The sequence below is a fragment of the Triturus cristatus genome, chromosome 12 (genome assembly GCF_964204655.1).
Source record: "Triturus cristatus chromosome 12, aTriCri1.1, whole genome shotgun sequence".
NCBI lineage: Eukaryota > Metazoa > Chordata > Amphibia > Caudata > Salamandridae > Triturus > Triturus cristatus.
Genome location: NC_140595.1, coordinates 102,953,722 through 102,980,532, shown reverse-complemented (window position 1 = coordinate 102,980,532; position 26,811 = coordinate 102,953,722). Strand labels below are relative to the sequence as shown.

The following is a 26,811-nucleotide window of genomic DNA, read 5'->3' as shown; positions in this document are numbered from 1 at the left end:
GCAGCAGTGTAGTTGAATCAAAGGATGTGCAGGCAAGTGCTCTCTCATGGGACCTGGTTGCCTTATATCTACCTTGCTGCCCTGTTTCATTCACAGGAGTACAGAGTGATTGGTCACTCACATTTGCATCCTATGTTTCCTCCAATCCCTTTAAACCTACCACAGTCAGTGGCTTTGCTCTTTTTTTTTTTATTGAGCATGATGTCAACTCAACATCCACTTTGCAACAATGTAGATTCTTTCAAACCGACTTTAGCTGGGCACCTGATGAAAAAAATTCAACCTTTAAACTCGGTCTCCATGACAACCAGCATGCATGTAGGGCTTTATACTTGTCCCTCATGTGTCCCCTATGTAATTAGGACATTCACACACAGGTACGGTGAGTTCCAGGGCCCTAGGGCTCCCCAAATGCATAGAAACGGCCCGTACACGGGCGTGTACAGGGCATATCACTATGGGTACGCATATGCGAGCAAAGCCATAGTGAAACGGCCCATACACGCGCGTGTACGGGCCGTTTCACTTTGGCTTTGCTCGCGTATGCGTACCCATAGTGATACGCCCCGTACACGCGCGTGTACGGGCCGTTTCACTATGGCTTTGCTCGCGTATGCGTACCCATAGTGATATGCCCCGTACACGCGCGTGTACGGGCCGTTTCACTATGGCTTTGCTCGCGTATGCGTACCCATAGTGATGCGCCCCGTACACGCGCGTGTACGGGACGTTTCTCTATGGGTAGGCCTGCGGCAGCACTCCCATAGTGATGGGGAACGTACACACGCCCTCAGAGCGCATGTACGGTGCATTCCACACCTGACAGTGGTGACAGGCAGCACACAGAAAGGAATAGAGCTGACATACTTGTCCAAGGCTGGACATCAAGGCATTGTCAGTGCACTACTACATGTGTGGGGCACAGGTGTGTCAGGCTGTAATGTGGCACATTACTCCTGAGTTGTGAAGGCAATAGATGTATGATGAGATGTGTACAGATGTCATGTGTGATGGTGGACTATGTGCCAGACATCCCCTTCACTCCTTTGACATGTGTGCATGTAGTACAGAACACTTGTGAAAAGTGTCACTGCCATGGCACAGTCAACAACACACGCAACTGTCCCCTGATGCCAGCTACAGGGGTTTTCACACCTGACATGTGACTACCCGCGTTGCACGATGTGACTATGTCATGTATGTGTCGTGTGTTCCCATTAGCTTGCTGTAGGTGTTTGGTCAAATGCATCTGCAGTTGCTGCAACCAACATGTGTCTGTGTGTAGATGGCCATGGCACAGTGTTACGCATACCATGCCACATGTGGAATCCGACGTAAGGTGTGTGTGTATGCATCGACACGGAGTTTCAAAACAAGGACATATCTGCATACTCTCAATGTATGTGGGCTCATTATTGAAATGTAATCCTTCATGGCAAGGTGTGTGGTCTGTCCTTTTTCCATTACATGTGACCTGTGCCTCTACTGTTCCGCAACCTGTCTGTACAATACACATCCTTCCTCTGCACATATTTGGTTGTCTGTAACTCCTGTAATGCGTCTGCCTGCTCACTTACACTGGCCCACAGCTAGTTTCATGGCATGGCATTATGAGGTTGAGAATAAACGTTTGGAGCTGTCTCTTGGTAGGAGTGTCACATGGCTGCCATACGTGTCCAGGGCATATTGCACAGACCTGACTCTGTATGTAGCATATGTGTATTGCCTGTTGACCATGTGCTCAGTACATTGACATTGGTGGTGTACTGTACTCACTCTTCGTTGTCCCTTCTAATTCACTGCAGGGCTCCGCCTCTCCCTCGAGCAATTCTGGACTTGGCTGACATGCGGGAAAATGACTGCATACGCCGCTACCGCTTCCCCCAACGTTTGATTGTGGAGTTGACGACACGGTTGGCACCACACTTCCAACCGCTACACAGGTATCCTGGTGCACTGACACCCAAGGTGAAGGTGATGGCAGCCCTACATTTCTTGGCCACGGGTACCTTTCAACATACCATTGCCCATGTGGGTGGGATGTCCCAAACTATGTTAAGCCGTGTTCTGCATGATTTTTTAGAGGCCATGTTGGAGCACCTTGATGAATTCATAAAATTCCCAACTCCGGAGCAGTTGACAGCTGTCAAGCGTGAGTTCTATGCCCTGGGAGGGATGCCCCATGTCATTGGGTCCATAGATGGAACACATGTGGCTTTGGTACCACCACAGGCACAGGAGGTAGCCTTCCGTAACCGCAAGCATTACCACTCCAGTAATGCCCTTGCGGTGTGTCTTGCCAACATGGTGATTTCACATGTCTGTGCTCGTTTTCCAGGATCTGCACACGATGCGTACATCATGAGGCGAAGCAGGGTGCCTGAAATGATGCTGCAGCTGCGCAACGAACGAGCATGCATTGTTGGTGGGTATACTCTGGCAGTCCTGAATTTAACATCATCTTCCTGTCTTACTGCTTCTCCTGACCCACTCTTGTCCATGATGTTTCCATGTAGGGGACGCTGGCTATCCCAATATGCCATGGCTGATCACGCCTTTCCGCAACCCCAGCACGGCTGCCGATCACCGCTACAATAACGCCCATGGGCGGACCCGGCGAGTGATAGAGAGGACGTTTGGCCTCCTGAAGAGCCGCTTCCGTTGCCTCCACAAGACCGGTGGCGCACTCCCATATGCACCGGTGAAGGTCTGCAAGATATTCCTTGTGTGCTGCATGCTGCACAACATGGCAGTGGAGAAAGCTGTGCCACTCATCCTGGATCCAGATGAGCAGGACCATCCACCCGTGGAGGATGAAGGGCTTGGGCACGAGGCGAGTGATGTGGAGGAGGAGGAGGCGGTGGAGAACATGCGGAGTCGGCTCATACGCAACTTCTTTGCTTAGTGGTGAGTTCCAGTGTCTGAGTGTGCACGCATTGGGCTGTGTGTGGCATGTGTTGCAATGTGTGTGTCCATCTGCATGTCTTCCAAGTGAGTCTGAGGTGTGTTTGGATGTGTCACTCGAGTGATGGTGCAATAGAAGAAATGTTTTTCCAGAGTCATCATTGTCACCTAGCATGTTGACAACCTAATACGTGTCGAGTACATGCACATGCATGCGGATGTACTTCTTTTGGCTGACTTCTGGTGTGTCTCCCATCCACAGGTACTTGCGCATGCTGTCTGCTGGTGGCATTGTTGTGCTCCTGCTATTCCTCATGATCACAGCAACATGTGCTGAATCAGCGTTACAAGCACGGACAAGTTTGAAAATCTCCTTCGGGTAAGGGATGCAGCACGGCTTTTTGGGAGTTGTATTTGTTATGAATGTGTGTGCACTGCTCCTGTTCATGTTTGGTTACTTTGCATACATGTGGAATCACCATGGGGCACATGACCTGGAGCAGAAATCACCTGTATTGATGGTCAGACTTGGTGACAGTCATCTGTAATGGGATTGTGATGGGGCCATCAATGTGTGTGACACTGGCCTCGGAAACATACGGGTTGCACCGGGTTGACATGGTGTGTGAATTCCCCATTAGGGGCTCTATGGTGTGTGGCAGCCTCTCCGTGAGCAGCAGGGGGTGTTTAGCTGTAACCCGTCACTTGTGTGCCAGTGCCATGGATTTCCAGCATCTGTGGTGGTAAGGGGGGTGCCAGTGTTGGTCCCACGTGTTCATCCACATGACCTGTGTATGTGTTGACAGAGTTGCATTAGCATTCCGACACACATGAGTAATAAAGGTGTCCCTCTGCCTCCAAGGTGCCTCATCTCTGTCAATGGTGGTCTGTTGCCACTGTGCATGCGGCATGTCTGGCATTGTTCTCAGAGATGGTGCATATGAGTCTATGTGTAGAGTAGCAAGATGCAAGCTGTTTGTCAGGGATTAGATTCAGTATTGTGCATGATGTCCATGGCTGTGTAGGTATTGTGGCATGTCAGTCTCCACGATGGCCACTGTGCTGCATGTGAATCCATTATGTGTGTGTGTGCCATGTTGAACCAGACATTCCTTACTTGACATACACCTTTTGCATAGTTCCTTCCTGAGACCCTTGTCTTTGTGTGCTACTTGTGGCATTGTTTCCTTGACATGACGCATGCTGCTGCAGGCCCTGCAGCAAGGGCACCCAGTGTCCACGCAAATGAGCTGGTGTTCATCATGGATTGCTTGCTGACATGTGCTATGCTGATCAGCAGCATCTGTGCCTCATGCGGCAGCACACTCTGCATTATGCACAAGATCCCCAGTTCCATCCACCTCAAGGCAAGAGGGAGACCATCCCCCAGGTCAACTACGACATCCGTGTCTAATCCTACCCTGCACTCTACGGACATGTGCGGTAGAAATCCCATGATACTTGTCCACATCCAGGGTGCATCTGCACAGCTCTGCTACTACATCCGGTGACCAGGCCACATCAACGTCAAACAGAGATGGGGGGAGTGGATCACTGCCAGCTGCAGGATGACCTTCTCAATCCACGCACACACTCAGGATGCAGCCCACAACCACAACACAAGCTTGTGGCACTGTGATCCAACACCCAACCATCTCCATGCATCCAACCTTGGCTGGCCCACCATTCTCCACATCCACCTGACTCAAGCATGCAGGACATGGTTCTGCCACGTGTCTACACATACCTGGGACTCCCACCCCAGGACACTCCACATGATCCCTGACCTCTGCGCATGACTGTTGCTCTTCTAAATAGGTCTGTAGGCACAGTTGTGTGGGCACCCCCTCAGCTGGTTGGGCCCATCACGGGTGAGTATGGTGCTCCATGTCTGTCTTGGATGGTACATTGTGACCCATGTGTGTCCTGTGCCAGACTCAGACCCCAGGGTATGGATGTTTGGAGTTACTCCTGAAATCAGGCATGGTTTGGCTTTACAACACACACATGCAGTGGAATAATGCAAACTGACGGCATCATCTTGTGATTGTGATGATTTTTATTGGTGCTGGGGTACGTGTTTGGGGGGGTGACAAGAGGTGGTTGGCGGGAGTGTAGAATCCAAAGTTCACAGGGGGAGTTGGTGTCCTTGCCATTGACAGTCATCAGAGTCTGTGCCACAGTCTTTGTCAACATTGGTCAGACAGTGACGAGCAAGGCCATGTGGCAGAGAATGTCCTTTGCTGCTGTGCTGCTGTTGGGCCATAGGGCCAGGTGCCAGGCCAGTTGACCTGGGAGATGGTGATGTTCCGCTGACTCTCACGGTCTTTTGCGTGGACGACCCACCTTCCTGCGGGGACCCTCAGACGCCTGGCTTGACGGTGCAAGATGCAGATGATTCCTCCTCCTCCTCCCTCCCTGGGGCTGGTGCTGCTCTACGCCTGCTGGCACAGGGAGGGTTTGCCAGGCTTTGGGCGATCTGACGGAGGGATTGGCTCATGTCCCTCTGCACCGCCAAGTGCTCTGCATGTCTTGCCTCCATCCTGGCATGATGTTCAACCTGCAGGGCCTTCATCTCATTGAGGGTCTCCGCTACCTGGGCGATGCCTCTGGAGTCACGCCGGTATGCGTCCAGGATGGTTCTGACGTGTGCCATAGCCGGGTCCTGAGCCAACTGGGCAGGTTCGGGCCTCCGCCGTCCTCCACTCCCACCACCCCTGCCCACTTGCGCCTGGCCTGCTGTTGTAGGCACATCGAGTCTCCGGGACCCCTGAGGGATGGCATTTGCGGTGTCGCCTGCCTCCTCCTGGGTGCCCGGAGAACCTTGTCCCTCCTGGACAGACTGGCTGCGTTGTTGTGTGCGGGCAGGGCTCCTGGGTGTCTCCTGGGATGTGGCAGGAATGGGGGTGGTGGTTGGCACAGTTGTACCTGACGCAGGTGCTGCAGGTCGTTGGACACCAGAGGGGCCAGGTTGGTCTGGGTCATCCACGGAGTGGTGAGAGTCGTCGCTGGCGTTGGGGTCCTCTTCACGCAGAGCCTGGTCCTGTGAGTCTTCCCCCCCAGTGTTGGGGGGAGATCGACGACGTTGACCTGTGTGTGAGAGAGACAGTGTTAATTGTGTTACATGCGACATCCATGTTTCATTCTTTTTTGATTTGGCACAGTTCCTCTGGGTGGTTGGATTTGGCTAGCATTCCTCACACAGTGCACTTGTGCATGGGTATGTCCCTTGGCCACAACTTTCGACACTTTACCTATGTGTGACACAATCTTAGTTGATGCATATTTTGGGACCGCAGTCAGCAGTGTAGTGAGCGGGCGTATCAAGCCATGCTGAGCCGCATTACGTGTTGCACTGTACGTGGCCAAATGGTGTTTTTTCCATGCTATTTGAGAATGCAGGTAGGTAACTTCACAATTTGTGACAGGGTTCTGACGAACACAGTGGGTAGGTATACTGGGTGTAAGGTTCTATTTGTGCCTGCAGCACGGATGTACTCGTGCACAGATTGACACATGGCCTAGTGTTTATCAAAGGTTGAAGGGGGGTTAAGGCACTGCCAAACCTTGTCTACATGCACACAGTCCACCTGCTGACGAGCGGACATGGCCATACCACCCAAGGGTGATTTGGTCTCCCTCTGTCTCCCTTACTCCCTCCCTCTGTCAGCCTCCTCCCTTTGTCCGTCTCCCTTTCTCCCTCCCTCTGTAAGCCTCCTCCCTCTGTCCCTCTCCCTTTCTCCCTCCCTCTGTCAGCCTCCTCCCTCTGTCCGTCTCCCTTTCTCCATCCCTCTGTCAGCCTCCTCCCTCTGTCCGTCTCCCTTTCTCCCTCCCTCTGTCAGCCTCCTCCCTCTGTCCCTCTCCCTTTACTCCCTCCCTCTGTCAGCCTCCTCCCTCTGTCCCTCTCCCTTTCTCCCTCCCTCTGTCAGCCTCCTCCCTTTGTCCGTCTCCCTTTACTCCCTCCCTCTGTCAGCCTCCTCCCTCTGTTCCTCTCCCTTTCTCCCTCCCTCTGTCAGCCTCCTCCCTCTGTCCGTCTCCCTTTCTCCCTCCCTCTGTCAGCCTCCTCCCTCTGTCCGTCTCCCTTTCTCCCTCCCTCTGTCAGCCTCCTCCCTCTGTCCCTCTCCCTTTACTCCCTCCCTCTGTCAGCCTCCTCCCTCTGTCCCTCTCCCTTTCTCCCTCCCTCTGTCAGCCTCCTCCCTTTGTCCGTCTCCCTTTACTCCCTCCCTCTGTCAGCCTCCTCCCTCTGTCCCTCTCCCTTTCTCCCTCCCTCTGTCAGCCTCCTCTCTCTGTCCCTCTCCCTTTCTCCCTCCCTCTGTCAGCCTCCTCCCTCTGTCTGTCTCCCTTTCTCCCTCCCTCTGTCAGCCTGCTCCCTCTGTCCCTCTCCCTTTCTCCCTCCCTCTGTCAGCCTCCTCCCTCCCTCTGTTTGTCTCCCTGTGTCCACCTCTGTCTGTGTCCCTCTCTCTGCCCCTCTCCCTCCCTCTGTGTGTCACCCTCTGTCACCTCAGCCCAGCTTCCTGGGCACACACAGTTTGCAGGTCTTGCAAAGGCCATTGGCTTGTTCATGTGGGTTTGTTTCTTCTCTGCGGGCACCCATTGGGCGGAGTGTGTGAGTCTGCGCTGCTGCTGTGGCGGTGTGTGCTGACACTCTTTCAGTGTGCTGCGTCTTCATTGGCTGCTGTTATGTGCAAATTGTGCCTTCATACCCATGTCGTCCTGCAACGCGGCCACCATTAGCAGGCAAAACAGTACTGTGTGGGGACACACTGTTGGTATGGCTGTGCCCAAAGCCATATGGGCTGAGGGCATTGTTGTGTGCTTCAGAGTTGCTCTATGTTAGTTTTGAGGCCCACCCTCCCCGCATCGGGGACATCCTGTCTTGTGTTTGTGTTTTGTGTGGCCTGTGACTTGGCCTGGCCTTGCTTGGGGCATGGGGCATGGAGGTGCTAGTGGCATGTGTGTGTTTTTGGAGTGTGGTTGTGTCCGGTGCTGGCTTTGTGGGGGTTGCGTGCATGATTGTTATTTGGGTTGTATATGGCGTTCCCCCCATGTGAGGTGAGTTGTTTGTGTACTCACCAGGCTCTTGGACTCCTTCTAGTCCGTCTACTGCCAACGGCTCCAGCGTGGTCATCACCTTCTCCTCCCAGGGATGGTAGTGTACCGGTCTGCGGGATGGCCCTCCTCCAGTGATGTTGGCCTGGTTGTGCTCTTCCGTCATTTTGCCGCGGACCCTCCTCCGCAGATCGTACCACCTGGCTTGGCACTCATGCCTGGTCCTTCTGGTGGACCCAACAGCATTCACGAAATTGACTATCCTCTCCCACATGGCAGTTTTTTCTGATATGCTGGTCTGTCTGACCAATGTTCCAAAGAGCTGTGGCTCGACTCTGATGATTTCGTCGACAAGGGCCTCCAGCTCGTCCTTTGTGAACTTTGGATTCTTGTTGGTGGGCATGGTGTGGGGTGTGGGTGTGGATGGTTGTGGGGGTGGGGGTGTGGATGGGTGTGGGTGTGGATGGTTGTGGGTGTGCAGGTGTGTGTGTGTGAATGTGATGAGGGTGTGTTTGTGATGGTGGTTGTGTGAAAGAGTGCAAGTGTAAGGTGTATTGATGGTTGATGTATGGTGCAGTGCGTTGTCTCTGGGGTCTGGCAGCAGTGGATCTGTTGCAAAGGATCATGGTTTGTGTGTGTTGGGCCTTTTTATTGGTCCTTTTGTGGGTGTGGCCGTGTTTGAACTTTGGGTGGGTGTGTTATAAGGAGTGGTAGTGGTTTGGGCCTCTGTTTCTCTGTTTGTCAGTTGCAGGTCAGTGTATAGGTTGTATTTGGCCTTGTTGGATATGTTTTGTGGTGTTGTGGGCCTCGGATTGACTGTCCTTGTGTTTTTTTGGTTAGTCATGGTTCAGTAGGAGTGTTTTTAGCGTCTGTACGGTGCGTACATGGGCTATGTTGTTGTACAGTGCTGTCCTTTGCCATGGCTTAGTACGACTCGTACATGCCCGATGTTGGGTGAGGGTGCTGGTGTGTGGGCCTGGGGTAGGGTGCGTACGAACACGGGTGGGGTGTTGGTACGCTCCATTCATACACGGGTGGGGGTTCGGTCCGTACATACACTGGTGGGGTGGGGGTACGGTCCGTACATACACTGGTGGGGTGGGGGTACGGTCTGTACATACACTGGTGGGGTGGGGGTACGGTCCGTACATACACTGGTGGGGTGGGGGTACGGTCCGTACATACACTGGTGGGGTGGGGGTACGGTCCGTACATACACGGGTGGGGTGTTGGTACGCTCCATTCATACACGGGTGGGGGTTCGGTCCGTACATACACTGCTGGGGTGGGGGTACGGTCCGTACATACACTGGTGGGGTGAGGGTACGGTCCGTACATACAATGCTGGGGTGGGGGTACGGTCCGTACATACACGGGTGGGGTGGGGGTGCGGTCCATACATACACGGGTGGGGTGGGGGTTCAGTCCGTACATACACGGGTGGGGTGGGGGTACGGTCCGTACATACACTGGTGGGGGTACGGTCCGTACATACACTGGTGTGGGTACGGTCCGTACATGCACGGGTGGGGGTACGGTCCGTACATACACTGCTGGGATGGGGTACGGTCCGTACATACACTGGTGGGGTGGGGGTACGGTTCGTACATACACTGCTGGGGTGGGGGTACGGTCCGTACATACACGGTGGGGTGGGGGTACGGCCCGTACATACACTGGTGTGGGTACGGTCCGTACATACACTGGTGGGGGTACGGTCCGTACATACACTGGTGGGGTGGGGGTGTGGTCCGTACATACACGGGTGGGGTGGGGGTTCGGCGCGTACATCCGCGCCCTGGGGGCATTTTGCGCGTACATGCGGGGCCTGTGGTGGGGTGTTCGGCGCATATGCGGACACGTGTCTCCATGCTTGCTGTGGAAGTTCGGTCCGTACGGTGTTTTTTGCATACAGTTGTAAAATCGAAAGGACGAGAGTGATCGTACTAGCGCGGTCGGACTTCATTTTTCCCGATCGTATTGTAAATCGTCCGGGGATGTGTCGGACACAATTTCCGACCCGAGGACGTGTGGGGAAATGTTCCAGATGTGATTCGTATGGAGTTTTTACCATGCGAATCGTACTTGGCAGTTTGTACGCTACTTGTACGATTCGTACGGTTAAAAATCCAGATTCAATTCGGCCGGGGAAAATTTTTACAGGATCCGAATCGGCACCTTAAGTGTCCAATTTTCCCCTCCTTCCATATTGCACCTTAGTTAGTTTGCCGAAATCTGCAGATTTATTTTATGGAGAAAATCGGGAGTGCTATATAAAAGTTTTTTAATGTAAAATTTCATATATAATGCATTTTCCCCTTTCAATAAAGAGAAATTAAACTCATTAATCTGATCCCAAGCTGCAATGGATATCTGGAGTCCTCCTTTGAATGCCATTTTTTGGGTGGCTTTCCCATGATGTTTATCTGCCCCCTGGCTGCGTGGGAGAGAAGCCAAGCTACTGATTTTCTTGCGGGTTTTAGATTGTATCAGCTCCCCAGAGAGTTTCATAGTTTCAATTATTTTATGTGTAAGAGATTCAAATCCCGTAAAACATGTCTAATTTTAACATAGGACCATTGCAAAAATTGTTTTACAATGTTTAATGCTAGTCTCTATTTCATTCAAATTTTTTCAATTCCCCTCCAAAAAGTCAAATTTTTTTCGATAGCCGTTGCTCATACAATTAGACATTACATTCCTATCTATCAAAGGATCCTCTACTATATAAACTTCTGATAGCAGTGCTACTCCATTAATGGTGTGAATCGTGTAGTTCAGAAAGTTATTGCATACGTTTGATGTTACACTGTAGTGTCTTGTATCTGACTTTCTTAGAGGTTTTCGCTAAACTCATAAAACCAATAATATCATATTCTTGATAAATTAAATCTAAGAAGAAATGATCGTATCTTTTAATGTTTAAATACTTGGATGATCTATATGTGGTGTGTGCAAAATTCTCAAAATAATAAAAATCAGGGCGGCCTAGACCTCCTTCATTTACTGGTCCATAAAGTGCATCTAAAGCTAAGCTTCGTGGTTTGTTTGCTAATAAAAAATGGAAAACATGCCTTGCACTTCTTTAAAGAATTTAATTTAGATTGAATTAGGGATGGCTAAAAACAAAAAAAATGCTTAAAGGTAAAATTAACATACGGCTCAATGCAGCCTGACCTGGTATTGAAAGGGGTAAATTATTACATTTTGGAAACAGTCTTATTATATCTTATTAATGAAGGGGACATCATTTAAAACATACTGGTCATTTACATTTTTAGAGACGTATATACCAATATACCTCTTGGGCCTAGTAATGACCTGAAGGCCAAGTTCTGTTATTAAAGTGTCGGGTGCAGTATTACAGAACAGATTTATTTATGTTATACCCTCCAATTAGCTGGTATTCCTGGAATAATCAAATATATATTTTTGAACTTTTAAGTAGGGTCTAAGAAACAAAGCTATATCATCAGCATAAAGCTTTATGTTTATAATTCCTGGAATTAGGGATGTCAGATTGCTATTTGAGCAAACGGCTATTGCTAACGGCTTTATAAAAAGAGCTAAAAGTAAAGGCGACAGAGAACAACCTTGTCTTGTTTCTCTGTTAACTTTGCAAACGCCAATCTTGTTTGAAGTAATAATTACTTGGGCAGAAACCTCTTTATAAAACTTGGATATTGTATTAATAAATTCAACAGGGAATCCAAACTCAGTTAGAATATAGAAACTAATCTCCCAGCAAACCTGATCAAAAGCCTTCCTGGCATTTAGTAACATAATCTGGGCCGGGTTTTCGTTTTGACTAAAATAATCAATACCTTCGACTAAAATACTGGTATTAAATGTTAGGTGTTTAATTGATACAAATCCACACTGATCTAAATGTTTAATTGACACAATACACTTATTCATTCAGTTTGACAATAATTTGACTATAATTTTATAATTGGTGTTTAAGAGGCTTATAGGCCTGTAAGAATTAATGTCTTCCTTATCTTTGTACTTTTTCAAAAAGCTGGTGAATACTGCCATAAGGAAAGAGGGTGGTATCTCGCCTCACATCAAAATATAATTGGCTAACGTTACTAATTCAGGATTTATTATTGAATAACCTTTCCTATTTATTTCAGCATGCAATTCATCTTCTCCATATGTTTTTCCATTAGCCAGAGATTGCACTACAACTTCCATTTCTTTTAATGTAACATCGGTCAACATATTCTCAATTTGCCTATAGTTTTGGAATGAAGAGTTTAATAGGAAAATCCTTTAGTTTTAAAATATCTACCTCTTGTCTAACTTGATAGATTGCTTCATATGGTTTGGACAACTCCTTCTGTATCTGTACTTCATTAGTGATGCGAATATTTGTATCTTTATCTACCAAGGCAGTAATCCTATTGTGTGCCTGTCTTTCTCTTATTTGCCAAACTAAACATTTATCAGAAAACTGACTCTCCTCATACATTTTTTTTGAGATATACAGAGTTGGTCAAATACCCTTTAGTGTAATAATAATCTTGCATAGCTTTCCGTGCTTGCACTAATGTTGATTTATTTTTAATGTTTTTATCCCTTATATATTGATCATTTGTTGTCTGACTTCTAATTCTAATTGTGCTCTATGTACATTTCGGAGGCATCCAGCTGCTATATCTTTAGTAGTAATATATCCATGTGTAGTAGCTTTAAAAGCCTCCCAGATGCCTTTTACTCTAGCTGCATCCTATTCAGTTGAAAGAAGCTTTCTATTTTATTCTGGGTTTCTTTATATGAAATCATAAATATGAATTATATTAAATGGGGTTTTCTTAAATGTATTTGGTTGATTGCGTATAAGAATCATGTTTTAGTATTACTATATAATATTAGGAAAGAATGTAATGATATATTTAAACTTGATGCTGCTTTTTGTGATTTTTTTATGCTTTTATGTAAATTTGTATTTTTAAATTATGGGAATGATTAACTATTCCAATGAAAAATAAAAAAAGAACTACAACTATGCATGAAAGTACATAACATATAGAATGATTATGACATGCATAATTTAGTGGCTAAAAAGCGAAGTAGACAGTTAGCAGTTTGCTGTTCTCCTGGTCTCTGAGGTAGCAGGGTCAGCATACAAAAGAAAGTAAATCTGGCAATATGAGCTAGGTCTGCCTTCTTGATTTCCTATCCCTTCTCCCACCTTCTAATCCCTCAGTACAAAGAGGGAGCTGCTGGGGTCTCTAGTTGGAACTAGGGATAAACAATTCCAATACTACCATCAAGGAGCCTGCAAACTGAAGCATCAGGGAAGATATTAAAGACAGGCCATACGAGAGCTCATGTAGCTCAAGAAGAAGGTAAGTTAGGATCAGTGTTCCTTCAACAAGACCTGTATGTTGCCTTCAACCAAGAAATATGAGGTGGAAAGTAGAGCCCCAGCACCATGTGGAGCGAAACAGCCATTATAACGCGGGCTAAGCCATACATGCCATTTCCCTGCAAGGGCAACCACGCTTGCCTTAACCAAGCATATGCGTAGTTGAGGTATGCGCGTGGTCTAGATGCTGGAATGGGTGGGCCCAGGAACAGGAAGGATCGGGAGAGGACACAGTGAGGTAAGTGGGGCTGGGGCCGGGTTATGGAGTTTTAGTGCTGGGGATTAGGATGTTTTCAGGGTTCCAGGTGTTGGGGAAGTTTGTAGGGCTCGGGGGGGTTGGGTAGTTATTAGAGCTCAGGGGGGCCAGGATAGTTTTTAGGGCTTGTGGTGTTGGGGTAATTTTTAGGGGGTCATGAAGGGTTGGGTTAGTTCTTAGGGCTTAGGTGGGTAGTTTTTGCAGCTTGTGGCGGTCAGGGTAGTTTTTAGGGCTCGGTGGCTCAATTGTAAAAGTTACCACAAATATCCCTTTACCAGTCATGTCTTTACCACAAAATTGCATGGTAAAGGCATGCGTGGTAAAGAATGTGTTGTTCAGATGCATTTGTGGTTAGGGCAGCATTGTGGAGGCACACATGGTTTAGCCATGCGTGCCTCTATCATACTACCCAGTGTGGATCTCCGGTACTGGTCACGGTTGCTAAAAGTAAGGAGCTGGAATTAAACGTCAAACATGTGGAGGCTTTTTTCATCAAACAAAACTCAACAATGGGAGTCAGCACTGGGCAGCTGGGATGTACAGATAGAAGCTGAAGCTGCACTGCTGCACTGAGCCTTTAATGGTAAATCGACGCCTTGGGACATGGCACTGGACATTCAAGGCTAAACCTGCACAAGACAAGATCTTTGCATAGGGAGAAATGACAGGCCATTGGGTATTTGAAGACATACTGTGCAGGGGGAACTGCATTGAGCATTTGAGGGTAATCTTCCACCAGAAACGTTGAGGCTAAGACTGTACTGGATAGTAATGGTTAGATTAGAACATTCAAAAACACAAATGAGCATAGGCATGAGGGACAACGTGTATGTGCTTATGGCGCAGAACTCGGCCTACATGGGTACACCTCAACATACATGACCCTACATAAGTATATGGCTATGCATTGGCAACTGATTTTTGTGTCCGAGCATGTGTTGCTGGTGCCAGGGTACCTGAAAGCTGCAAAAGTATTTACATCTCACCCCGGCCATTCAGGGCTGTATTAGACTTTTCTTTTGCTGTAATTGGGCATTTAGGGGCACATCCTCCTCTGAAATAGCTACGTGGAATTGGAGGCTAAAACTCTACAATGAATCTGCGACTTTGCTTTTGTAGTTATGACTTAGCACATGAGAGTTATGCCTGTTAGTGAGGGGATATCGTGGCCAATTGTAACAGCCATATTATCGGCTTATTGTTTCTAAATATTGATGAGAAGTTATGAAACAGTTACATAAAGATAGAGATCTGAGAAGAAACTAAGGACCATTAAACAACACATCAAGTTGATTTTCAATCTTGCAACTTTGGAAATTTCGGTACGTTTAATTATATGGAATGCACTGAAGTGAAGTATAAGGAACATTTAACTTGAAAATGATACAGGAGAACACATTTAATAAATTCAACCATGGAGCCTTGAGGAAGCGGGAATCCTTATACACAAAACACATGTTGAATGTATGCTGGCGGCAATCTTTGCAAAAAAGAAGACATGAGAAGTCCAATATGACGGTTTCATCTAGTTGATGACAGTTTAAAAGTGGTGTTGAAATGGTACTGATGTTATCCAATCTAAAAAAAGATATATGTGAGATAAAAACTGTATTTGTTGGCCACATAAAAAATAATTCCTATCTAATCATGAGGCTACATTTAAATATCGTTAAGCTTAATAAATAGATGAAAGATTAGTATGATTTAATGTTTTGTCCATTGTGTATCTTAATTGTTTATAGAACTTTTATAGTTCCAGTAATGCGATGGTCCCCTTTACAAAGATTACAGTAGTGTACATTTATTTTACGTTGACGCCGGCTGAATTACCAACCAGTGGTGGTATACTGTAGCACGGCCACTAGAAAAAGTTCTTAGTTTTTTCCTTTCATTCTCAACTGATAACTGAAGCTACGGATGGCTACCAGACATTGTGTCTGACAATGGTCCCCCTGGACAATATCTGTGCTCACAGCTAATTATGGCCTTTACGGATTTGGTTTTGATTGTAGCATCAATGAACCCATTAGTTAATGTCCTGAACCCTTTCTCTAAATGAAATAAATGTTTCTAAAGGCAGAAAAATACTTCAGTATCCAAGAGCAGCTGTGAAAAAGAAAAAACCTAAGCCAACAAAGCCTTCCTTGTGAATGTACACCTTCCATGATTGAGCCACTTTCTAATGGTCGACAATTGGCGATGTTACACACATTACAAGGTATTGCCAATGTAAGCTAATTTATAGAACATCCTCTATGATCTTCCTTTCCTGCGTCCCATTTTAGGGGTGTATGATGGGGTGGGGTTCACCAAAGACCTGGTGGTGGAAATCTTTGGGTACTCATGATTTTAATGGTACAAGTACTTCTGTTTAACAAGAAAACATCATAACAGTATTGAAATCCAAGTATAGCAATAAGCATGCTGCATACATTATCTGTTTTAGGAAATCAACATCTTCACTGGTATGACTCTTACATCAATAATGGACAAGAGTCACTGAAGTTGAATAGTAAATTTGACCCCTCCGCAATCCAACACTTTCCATACTGTTGATTTGACTGGAGTGGGAATAGTACATTTTACCACTCCTGAGTACAACATTTTGCCTACATTTGTCTAAATTGTAGTGAAAATTGTGTATGCATTTTATAGTCTAGTTTATATTGTTTAAATGTAGATTATGTTTATGTTTATTGAAAATTATAATATTAATAGTGTTTTTAATATGCAATACATTTTTTGTGAATTGCAGTTTTGTATTTTGTTAAATTTTTTATTTGCAATGAAAATAATTTTTGTAATGTATTTTAGGTTGTATATATATATATATATATATTCACTGAAAAAACCATAGGTTTCAGGGGTGTTATAGTTAGCTGGACTTTTCACTTGTACAAAACCATTGAAATTCCCCCGTTATAGTTAGTTCAGCTAGCTATAACTCGCGCGACCGCAATGCACTGCTGATGACGTCACATATTACATCACTCATGACCTGGTCAGTGACATCACTCATGACATCACTGATGACATCTCAAATGACATCACTGATGACATCATCCAGTGAATATGTGTTTTTCTGAAAATTAAATATGTTTTATATATGTATATCTCAAGGTCGATGGAAGAATAAATGGGTATATAAGTGTCTAAATGGATGATTTGTTTTTGAAAAATTGATTGTGTAACTGACTGATTAAGTGTATCATAGTGAATACATGGCTTAGTGAGTAATGTTTAAATATGTAAATATCTGTATCAGTCTCTCACTTTGTGTATAAGTGGCTGCATGGGTTGGTGAGTAGCTACATGGGTGTCTATATAGGTTATTAGTTGGTTTTTTGAGTATCAGTCTGAGTGTCTGCATGGTTCGGTGGGGGGTATTACGTAGTGCATAGGTGCATGAATGAGTGACTCACTGTTTGTATGTGTTGAAGACAGCATGTGTGCAGGACTGTATGGGTGGATGAGTGTGTGTATGGGTGTGTTAGTGAGTGAATGACTGTCTCATTAGTGTCTTTATGAGTAACTACATATGTTTTAAACTAGTATATGTGACTATTGGTGTATATAAGTGAGTATATGTGAGAGTGAGAGATTGAAAGAGTTCCTGTATGAATAAGTATGTGTTTCTATAAGTGATTGTTTAAAAGACGTAGGGGCAGATCTATATCGGAGATGCGCCACTTTTACGCCGCCGTTGCGTCACTTTTGTGACGCAGCGGCGGTGTAAACCCTGCGCCACGTTGCGCCATATTTACATCGTGACGCATCTATGGAGATGCGTCACGATGTAAAGCCCTGCGCCACGTAAAACCTGCGTCAGGTTTCATGTGGGCGTGTCGACATAGGGGGGGGCGTTCCGTCGCAGGAACGCCCCTGAAAAGTGACTCAGTCAAATCTATAAGATTTGACTGAGTCACTTTCCCAACGCTGATGCGCCAAAACCCTGCGCCTGCTTGAAGCAGGCGTAAGGCTTGACGCACCATGTTAGGGATAGGGTTGGTTGGAACAGTGCTGGAGTTGCGTCGCGCTTGCGACGCAACTGAAGCACTGCGTCAACCTTACGCCATTGGATGCGTCACGCATCTGTTTATTCCTGCGCCATGATGCGCCGCATTATAAATGCGGCGCATCATGTGTGGCGCAAGGGTAAACTTGCGTGACGCATCATTCCTGGCGCATCCTTGCTGATTTGCAGGGATGCGCCAGGCAACATAAATCTGCCCCTAAGTATGTGTAAGTTTCCGTAGAAGTAAGTGTGGTGGTGTGTGTATAACTGTATATGCAAGTAAATGTATGTTTGATTCTTTATTAGCATGAGTGACTATGAGTGTGAGTAACTCTATGGATGAGTGGCATTGTGTAACAGGATGTATAGGTGTATGAGTACATATGATGAGTGAGTACATGTATGAGTGACTGTATAGGACTGTTGGTGAATGAGTGGATGTGTATGTGGATCTTAGAATTACTGAAGAGGTTGTTGTAACTGGTATTGGTATGTCCATTGTTTTGAAAATTGTAGTCTCTATTTTTGAATGTGTGTATCAAAGGTTATATTAGGGTGAGAGGAGGTCTGCCACACTATCACAAGGATGATGTCATCAGTGATGTCATCAGTGATGTCATTTGAGATGTCATCAGTGATGTCATGAGTGATGTCACTGGCCATGTCATGAGTGATGTAATATGTGACGTCATCAGCAGTGCATTGCGGGCGCGCGAGTTATAGTTAGCTGAACTAACTATAACGGGGGAATTTCAATGGTTTTGTACAAGTGAAAAGTCCAGCTAACTATAACACCCCTGAAACCTATGGTTTTTTCAGTGAATTTCTGAGGTTTTTTAAATGCCAATTCCTAAATATAACGTGCCTGAAACCTATGGTTTTTTCTGTGAATTTCAAAGGTTTTTTAAATGCTAATTTCTAACTATGCCTACAGAGATAGGACATGTGAAGAAAGAAGAAATAATGCACAGAAAGAAAAAAAAGAAGTGCAGAAAGAAGCAACAGAAGTCCTCAAAGACGAAGAAAAGTGCAGGAAGAAGGATAACGTGCAGAAAGAACAAAAAGAAGAGCAGAAAGAAGCCTTGTTGCAAAATCATCCTGTACCCTCAACTTTTTCAGACGGATACTGGTGGTAACTGAGTCTGACTAACCAGTCCTAGAGCCAGTGCTATGTTAAAAGACACTTAGAATACAGTGAAAACACCTGCATACACTAGGGAACATTATGCGTTGGGGTCCCCCTGTGATTAGCATGACCTCCTCTGTAAGCCCCTAGTATATAATAGGGCAGGGGGATTAAAACTACCTCTTAAAACAGGCCAAAGGGCGTTTTTGCACACGTTAACTCAGGCCCCGTCCCCTCCCTTCCCCACTGTGTAAACACGCCCTGTTGAGAGATTAAGTCCCCTTGAATCCTAAGGGTCCCTAGGGTCAAACTAGACCACTAGGTACCTCCAGTAAGCGCCACAGAGCTGCGTTGCAGAGAGATGTAAAAAGGGGCTTGGCCTCAGAACACCTGTCTGCAGCGCAGCTCCCTGGCGCATACTGGAGATGCCTGTTGGGCTAGTTGGCCCTCAGGGACCCTCAGTATTGAAGAGGAATTAATTCCCCAACTTACAACTCGCCAGGGGGCGCGTTTGCAGAGTGCTGCAAGGAGGGGGCGTGGCCTCCGGCGCGATGCCAGTCTTTTATTTATTTTAATTTTTTAAGAAGGGGGGCTGTGTGGTTCCCCTTCTTATTCTAATTTATTGGCCCTGATGACCCCATCCCCCAGGGCCTGTCTCCTAATTATATTATTTTGACCCCAATCCCCAGGGCCGGCCACTGTTTTTTATTATTTTAAAAAAATATATATTTATAGACACACCTAGGACATGCTGGACAAACCGTACGTACCTATCACCATGACGATTTGCGTGATATTCATTAAAAGGCGACTATGCATACAATGAATCCACGTGGAATGTATTTACACCACTAGTGAAGCTCTGACATGTCTGATGCCCTACTGTGCCTAATCCCGGTAGACACCCTTGTCGTTTATTTATACAAACATGGGTAGCTATTGATGGGCACATTTAATACACATGCACACCAAGCCATTCAAAGGGGATTCGACAAAAATTCGACCAAAACTATGCAAGAAACCCCCCTCACGGTTAATAAGACACACATCCACTGCCGGATGTGTAATACTTTTTATTTTACTCTCTGGAAAGGGGACGAACATCACTTGAGAGTCACAGCGCGCTCCTGGCAGAGCCCAATGCTGTGTTACACCCACCATTGCCTCCTGCTGAGTGCCACACACCTCTGTGTTGTATTCCACTAGCTAGTGCATATGCTATGACGCTCTCTAACCCATGTGCACTGTAACACCACCCCGTGAATATGTCATGCCACACTTGTCTTCACACGGGTTATATTGCCCCATCTAACGTGCCTTCCTCGATGCCTATGTTATAACGCACAGTGCTATGCCATACATATTACAATCTGGGATCCATATCTTTGTCACAGTGCATATGCAACGTTACACTCCCCAGCACATATTTTATATTACAACTTTGGAGACTAGTTAGGTTACAAAACACTGCCCTGTGCATATTACACTCCAAGGCGCATATAGCACGCGCTAATGCCTGTGCTATCTCGCGCTCTCCAATGAATCTGTCATTGCGCACAATGTATTGCATATTATATTTCACGCCCGGTTCATCTTATATCACACTTTTTGGTGCATAGTTTATACCATACACTATATCTAGTTTTCATTTTCAATCGTGCTCTCAGGACTATGTTCTATATAACACTGTGTTCACCTACCCTTTTCACGGGCATTACATTTTGCGATAGGGGTTGGAGGGTCAGGGGGTGTTTCTGCCAAGTGAGCCCGGAGTCACAGTCACAAACGTCCTCTTCTTCCTGAATAAAAGTGAGATTATGCTGCATACTTGTTCATATTTTAAGTAGTTCGCACAGACACACGTTTTAAAAACAATAAAGTTCCTAATACCCGCCTTCTCTGAACAGTTAGCTTGCTGCCCCAGCCCCCTCCTCCCTATCCTCTGTTGTGTGAATCCATGGACTAGCCTCCTCCCTCCTGCCATGCATGGTCTGATGTGCTGCCACTGCCCTCAATTTAGTATGATGTACCAGTCCACTCCTCCTGCCCTCCATTGCCCAATTCTATGCCCCATCATTGACCTCCTGCTTAAACTCTGTGCTTAGCTTGCTGCCCCTATTCTCCTTCCCCCTGCCCTCCGATGTCTTTGTGCATGTCCCTGCTCCATCCTTTTTGCCCACCATGTTCCATGGACCTGCCACTCCCATCTACTATGAGTGTTCTGTTGAGCTGCCACTCCCCTCCCACCTGCCTAGCATTGTCAGATGACTGTAACCTGTCCCTGCCACCCTGCCTGTCCACATGCCATGCCCCTATCCTCTTCCTCCTGTCCTACATGGTCCATTGTACTGCCACACCCTTCTGCCCTCCCTGGTCTGTTGTGCTGCAACTGCTCCTCCTGCCTACCCTGTGCGGTCTGTTGTGAGGCCCCTTCCCCTGAACTTTCTTGTCTGTGCACAGGTCCTGACCCTCCCTTCTATCCTCCATCGTCCTTTGTGCATGCCCCTGCACCCTCCTTCTTGCCCATCATAGCCATTGTGCTGCCACTAACCCTCCCACTTGCCATGCATGGTCTTCTGTGCTGCCATGGCCCCTCCCACCTTCCCTGTGTGGTCAGTTAGCTGCCCCTGACCCCCTCCCACCTTCCCTCTATGGTCTGTGTGTATGCTATCACAGTCTCACTGTTGCTCTTCATGGTGTGTCTTGCTTCTAGTGCCCATCCTGCCTGACCTCCATGGCTATCTTGCTGCTCCTGCCCTGCCCCCTTGCCCCCAGCCCTCTGTTTACATGTGCAGACCCCTACTCCCTCCCTCCTGGCTTGTCTGTTCCATTGTAATGCTCCTGATCCGTCCCTCCTGCCCTTTATGGTCTGTTATGCTGCAGCTTTCTCTCCTGTCTGTCCATTATGGTCAGCTAGCTACCATTGCCTCTTGCCCCTCTGTTCTCTGTTGTCCATGTGCATGGTCCTGTCCCCTCCCTCTTGCTTTCTATGGATTGTTGTGCTGCACTCCCGTCCCGCATGCCCTGTGTGGTGTATTGTGCTGCTGCAAACCCTGATGCCTGCCCTGCAGGGTCAGTTTGGTGCACCTCTCCATGTCCCTCCTGTCCTCTGTTATCCAAGTCCATGTCCCTACCCCATTTCCTTCCATGATCCAATGTACCATACTTGCGAACATTTTGAACTTGGTAAGAGGGAGATTCTGAAAAAAAACTGGGGTATTGATTTTCCCCTTTGAGTTACATTGAAAAAGAGGAGATGGTAGACAGGAGACAGATCAAATAAAGCCCATTTGAGCTTAAAAACATTGGACGTTTCCTGGCTGAATCGGGTCTGTTGGCATGTATGGTTGTACCACCATTGCCTCTTCCTTCTGCCCACAATTGTCTATTACATTGCCACAGCCTCTCTTGCAAGTCCTGTATTGTTGGTTTGTTGCCCCTGCCCCCCTTTCCACTGCCCTCCATAGTCTGTTGTGCTGCCACGGCCCTTCCTGCCTGCTCAGTGTGGTTAAATTGATGCCTTTGCACCCTCCTACCTGCCTTCAATTTTCAGAGTCCGTGCCCCTGGCCTCTGCCTCTCAACAGTATCCTAATGAACAACTAGATTGCTAACATTCTATATTTATTACAAAAGGGTGGAACGCCTGACGTCATCTTGATGTAATCAAAACTGTAATACCTAGAGCATTTCCTTTAGAAATTACATATATGAGAGGGTCTTATTGGCATCAAAATTATGGTTAGTGCTCTAAAAGACTAAAATAAGGACATATTTTCTGAGTTTTCAAATAGCGACAAAGCACTTTTAAATTATTTGTTATCTTTATGTTTTTTTATCCAGTTGACCACTTGATTAAATGTTGCACTTAGGGGAGAGGATGTGGTGTTACTTCCAGAACTGCAGACTTTGCAACTGGGGAACCAGGTTGGAGTTTCTGCTTCAGCTCGACATTCTGTGATTCTGGTCAAATCACTTAGTCTCCCCATGTCTACAACCAAAATGAATTTGTTCTTGTGTGATGTAACCAATGCTCATGTAAAGCACTCCAATACCTGACAAGTCTGCACTATATAACACTGCAAAAACACAAAATAATAAGTGTTTTGCACACTTCTGTCATTGGGCTATATTTGGGCTACATCTGGGTGATTTTGGGCTACATTTGGGCTCTTTTGTCTCCGGTGGCCATCTTGGGAGATTTATTTGTTATGAAGTTTCCTAATTTCCTCATGTACTGCAGTCTAATCAGTAAGAAATGCTTTCAGTTTTTTACTTTGATTCCATCATGAAGGTATTCACATATGTCACACATTTGCCATACATTCTGAATGTTAGCACTCTAGTTGCTCATTAGATCACTGTAGTAAAACTACTGTTCACCATGGAAGTCTGCTCCTGGTATTAAAAGTGCATGTTTCAGTCTGCATGTCAGAATTTTTTAATGAAATAGAAGAGGATTTGAGAAGTCACTCAAAATGTGCCCTCATTTTCTTTCTTCAGCATTAATCATAATTTCTATGGCAAAATGAACCCCCTCATTGTGTTCCTTTTTAAATTAAATGTTTTAAGTGTTACCAGTTTATTCCAATCAAGATGGCTTCAGGTGTGCCATACTTTTGTCATAATGAAGACAGTAAGCGCTCTAGTTGTTTTTAAGAACACTCTGGGACATTCTGTCATTGGGCTATACTTGGGCTACATCTGGGTGATATTTGGGCTACATTTGGGCTCTTTTGTCTCTGGTGGCCATCTTGGGAGACTTATTTGTTATGAAGTTTCCTAATTTCCTCATTTACTGCAGTCTCCTCAGTAGGAAATACTTTCTGTTTTTTACTTTGATTCCATCAAGAAGGCATTCAGATGTGTCACACATTTGCCATAAATTCAGAATGTTAGCACTCTTTTTGCTCATTAGATCACTGTAGTGAAGCTACTGCTCACCAGGGAAAACTGCTGCTGGTATTGAAAGTGCATGTTTCAGTCTGCATGTCAGAATGTTTTAATGAAATAGAAGAGGATTTGAGAAGTGCCTTTTTAAAGTTTCGTTTTTAACCTGTTTTTAATGTCCGTCGGCTCAGATCCAATGTAAATATACTGTACACTGTATATTGTATTTGTATTTTGTACTTTTTATGTTGATTTTTAATCAGCGAAATAAAGATTTACTGAACACTCAAAATGAGCCCTATTTTTCTTTCTGCAGCACTAATCATACTTTTTATGGAAAAATGAACCCCCTCATTTTGTTCCTTTTTAAATTAAATGTTTTAAGAGTTACCACTTTAATCCAAGCAAGATGGCTTCAGGTGTGCCATACGTTTATCATAAGTAGGACTGTTAGCGCTCTAGTCGTTCTTTCGAACACTCTGGGAAGCTCCAGTAGAACACAACAAAGGAATCAACTGACAGTCTCTGCCCTTGTTGGATGTACATGTTTTACTGAGAATGTCAGACTTCATTCTCACATGACTGAGAAAGATAATGTGAATTTACAGAAAATAAGCTCTCAGTTTAGCTTATAGATCACCTTCCAAACCTCTGTGGGAAAAGCATGAGAAAATATTTTTCTCTCAATCATGATTTCCCAGCAGAAGGCTTTTTCACATGGTGAAATCACCTTAGAACAAACCACAATTCCTAAAATGAGTATGGTACCATCAACAAATGATTTATAATGTAACTAAAGTCTTAAAGCCTTCTATTAACTGCAATGCTTTTTAATGAGGTGCTATCATGTATATTGGTCCCAAGATGGCTGCCAACACTTCTTGGATGAAGTGCTGACAGCCAATCAGATCTCAGGATGAGATGTGTGGTTAGGCTCCGCCCACATATATATATGATTTTACTTTTGATTTTCTCAGGAACTACTGAACAGATTGACTCCATATATGCAAAAGGCACATCCCTGAGCTGAGGACTACCTCTCTGCCAAATTTGAAGTAATTCTGTTCAGCCGTTCGGGCTGTACCTTGGACTAAAGGTCCCTATGGAAAATTGCATGGGGAAAACGCGTTTTGGGACCCCCTTTTTTCTCAGCCCCCGCTTGACGAATCCTCCCGAAACTTTCAGGGTAGGAGCGGAGCGGAGCGCCCCACCTATTTTGACAATTTCGCGAGGATTCGTCAACCGGCGCCAAAGTTATTCCAAATAGAATGTTGCGGATTTCCTATGGAAACACGGTCCTAACTATAACTATCTACTGGCGACCGCCAGTAGATAATATATATATATATATATATATATATATATCTTATTACCTTTACAAAAATGATTATACTATAAATACAAATTATTAGTTTAATAATATTTTCTAATTAGCTATATGTAAATAAATATATATATTAATATATATACGTGTGTTTTACTTTTTGAAAATAATTTTTTTTAATTTTTTTTAACTATTACATATATATTTTTTTACATTAGTGTCATTAATAATATATTTAATGTTTACTATTTACAAATATATATATTTAAAGAAACAATACTTTATACAATGATATAAGAGACAGTGATTTTTTTTCTCGAAATGTTTGTAATTTACTTGATAAGTATAGCATAACTATATTTTTGACATTGATATTTATGTCACAATATTTTTGTATGGGGATATTTGGGGGGTTGATATTTTGTCAGTGAACCGGGCCAAAAAAATCCAACATTAAAAATATAGGCAATGCATACTAACATTCTGAGGAATGTGCACGTGTACACAACTGTTATTTCTGCTCTGATAACCAGCTCACCTTCAACATTGCAAATTGAATACTAAGGGGCTCATGACGATGTTGGAGTTGCCACCGACAGACAACATCTTGGACTCAGGTCTGACCGACCTGAGGTCGGCAGATCCGACCGCCTGATTATGATGCGACCGACCACCGTTCGGTCAAATTCCCACTTTTCTTTATGGGAGCTTGCGTTACGGTCATAAAATGACCATAATACAGGCTCCTATAGAGAAATGGGTGCATGTGTAAAACCCTGCACAATGGTACCAGCCGTACAGTGCAGGGTTTCACAGGGGGAGGGTACCCTAGGTACCCCCTTCACCACTGACCTTAGACCACGGGGGCAAAGGGGCCCTGCTAGGTACCCCCAAAGTCGCTTTCCGACAGCCTTTCCATGTCGGAAAGGCCAGCACGGAAAGGTTGTCAGAAACCAACATCGTAATACGGCACAAACGCCATCCATAGGTGATTACGGTGCGGTTCCGATCGACAGGAACACTCTGAGCGCTGGCCAGAACTGAGTCAGAATGACCGTCTGCTTTACATTCCGACCGCAAACTCATAATCAGGCTTCGGGCCACAAACCGACCGAGTCTGCTGGAAAGTCACTGACCACGGTTGGGAAGCTTCTGACTAGAGTTCAGAGGTTTTCCAACCGACATCATTATTGGTCCCTAAATAATCGGAAACATGCAACAAGCAGTGATAATAATGAACTCATAAAATTAAAAACATGAAAACCTGAATCAGAGTGAATACATTTTGGAAATGTATAGTTCATTGGAAAGTATTTTGTTTGTAATGGGTAGGTAACATGGAAGCAAGCATGGATTCCCACAGAAGGGGTATGGTGCCAAATGCTTTGAGACAATATCCTATTAGGCTGTGAATTCCTACAACTGTAGTCACTTTATAGATTATAGAATAGATTGCTACACCAGAAGCATTCGCCTACCTTTCAGAGTCCAGAAGCTCTTCATGACGGCTTACTGTAGACAGCCACTGCAACACTCGCACTTGGCGGTCACACTGCTGGTTGTTCGCAAAGTGCAGAGATAGATTCCTCCGAGTCAAAGGATTAACTAGGTGCCAGACAAGAGGAAACATTTTTATGTGTGCCCATAGTGACCATACATATTCTCAAGACAACCCTTCATGTTAATACTACTTGTGTATTTCACAACTAAAGCACTGACAAATGATCTAGCTACAACAGCTGGTCATCATCTATATTTATATCAATGCCTGATGGAGAAATATGTGAACTGCTTTGGGCTGCAAGTTTTCAGCCATTATAAACTACGTTTGTGTTTTATGCATTTATGCAACTATGGTCTCAATCTTCAAAATAA

General features: G+C 45.5%; 1 protein-coding gene across 1 annotated transcript in view; it reads right to left on the bottom strand.

The window, feature by feature from the left end:
• The window catches only part of LOC146772749 (rho guanine nucleotide exchange factor 11-like), a 276,718-nt gene extending 250,152 nt beyond the window's left edge, over positions 1-26,566 (bottom strand). Inside the window, 1 exon segment of the mRNA XM_085637027.1 lies at positions 26,415-26,566. Coding sequence (XP_085493153.1) covers positions 26,415-26,566 — 152 coding nt within the window.
• Between the last annotated feature and the right edge of the window lie 245 nt (positions 26,567-26,811).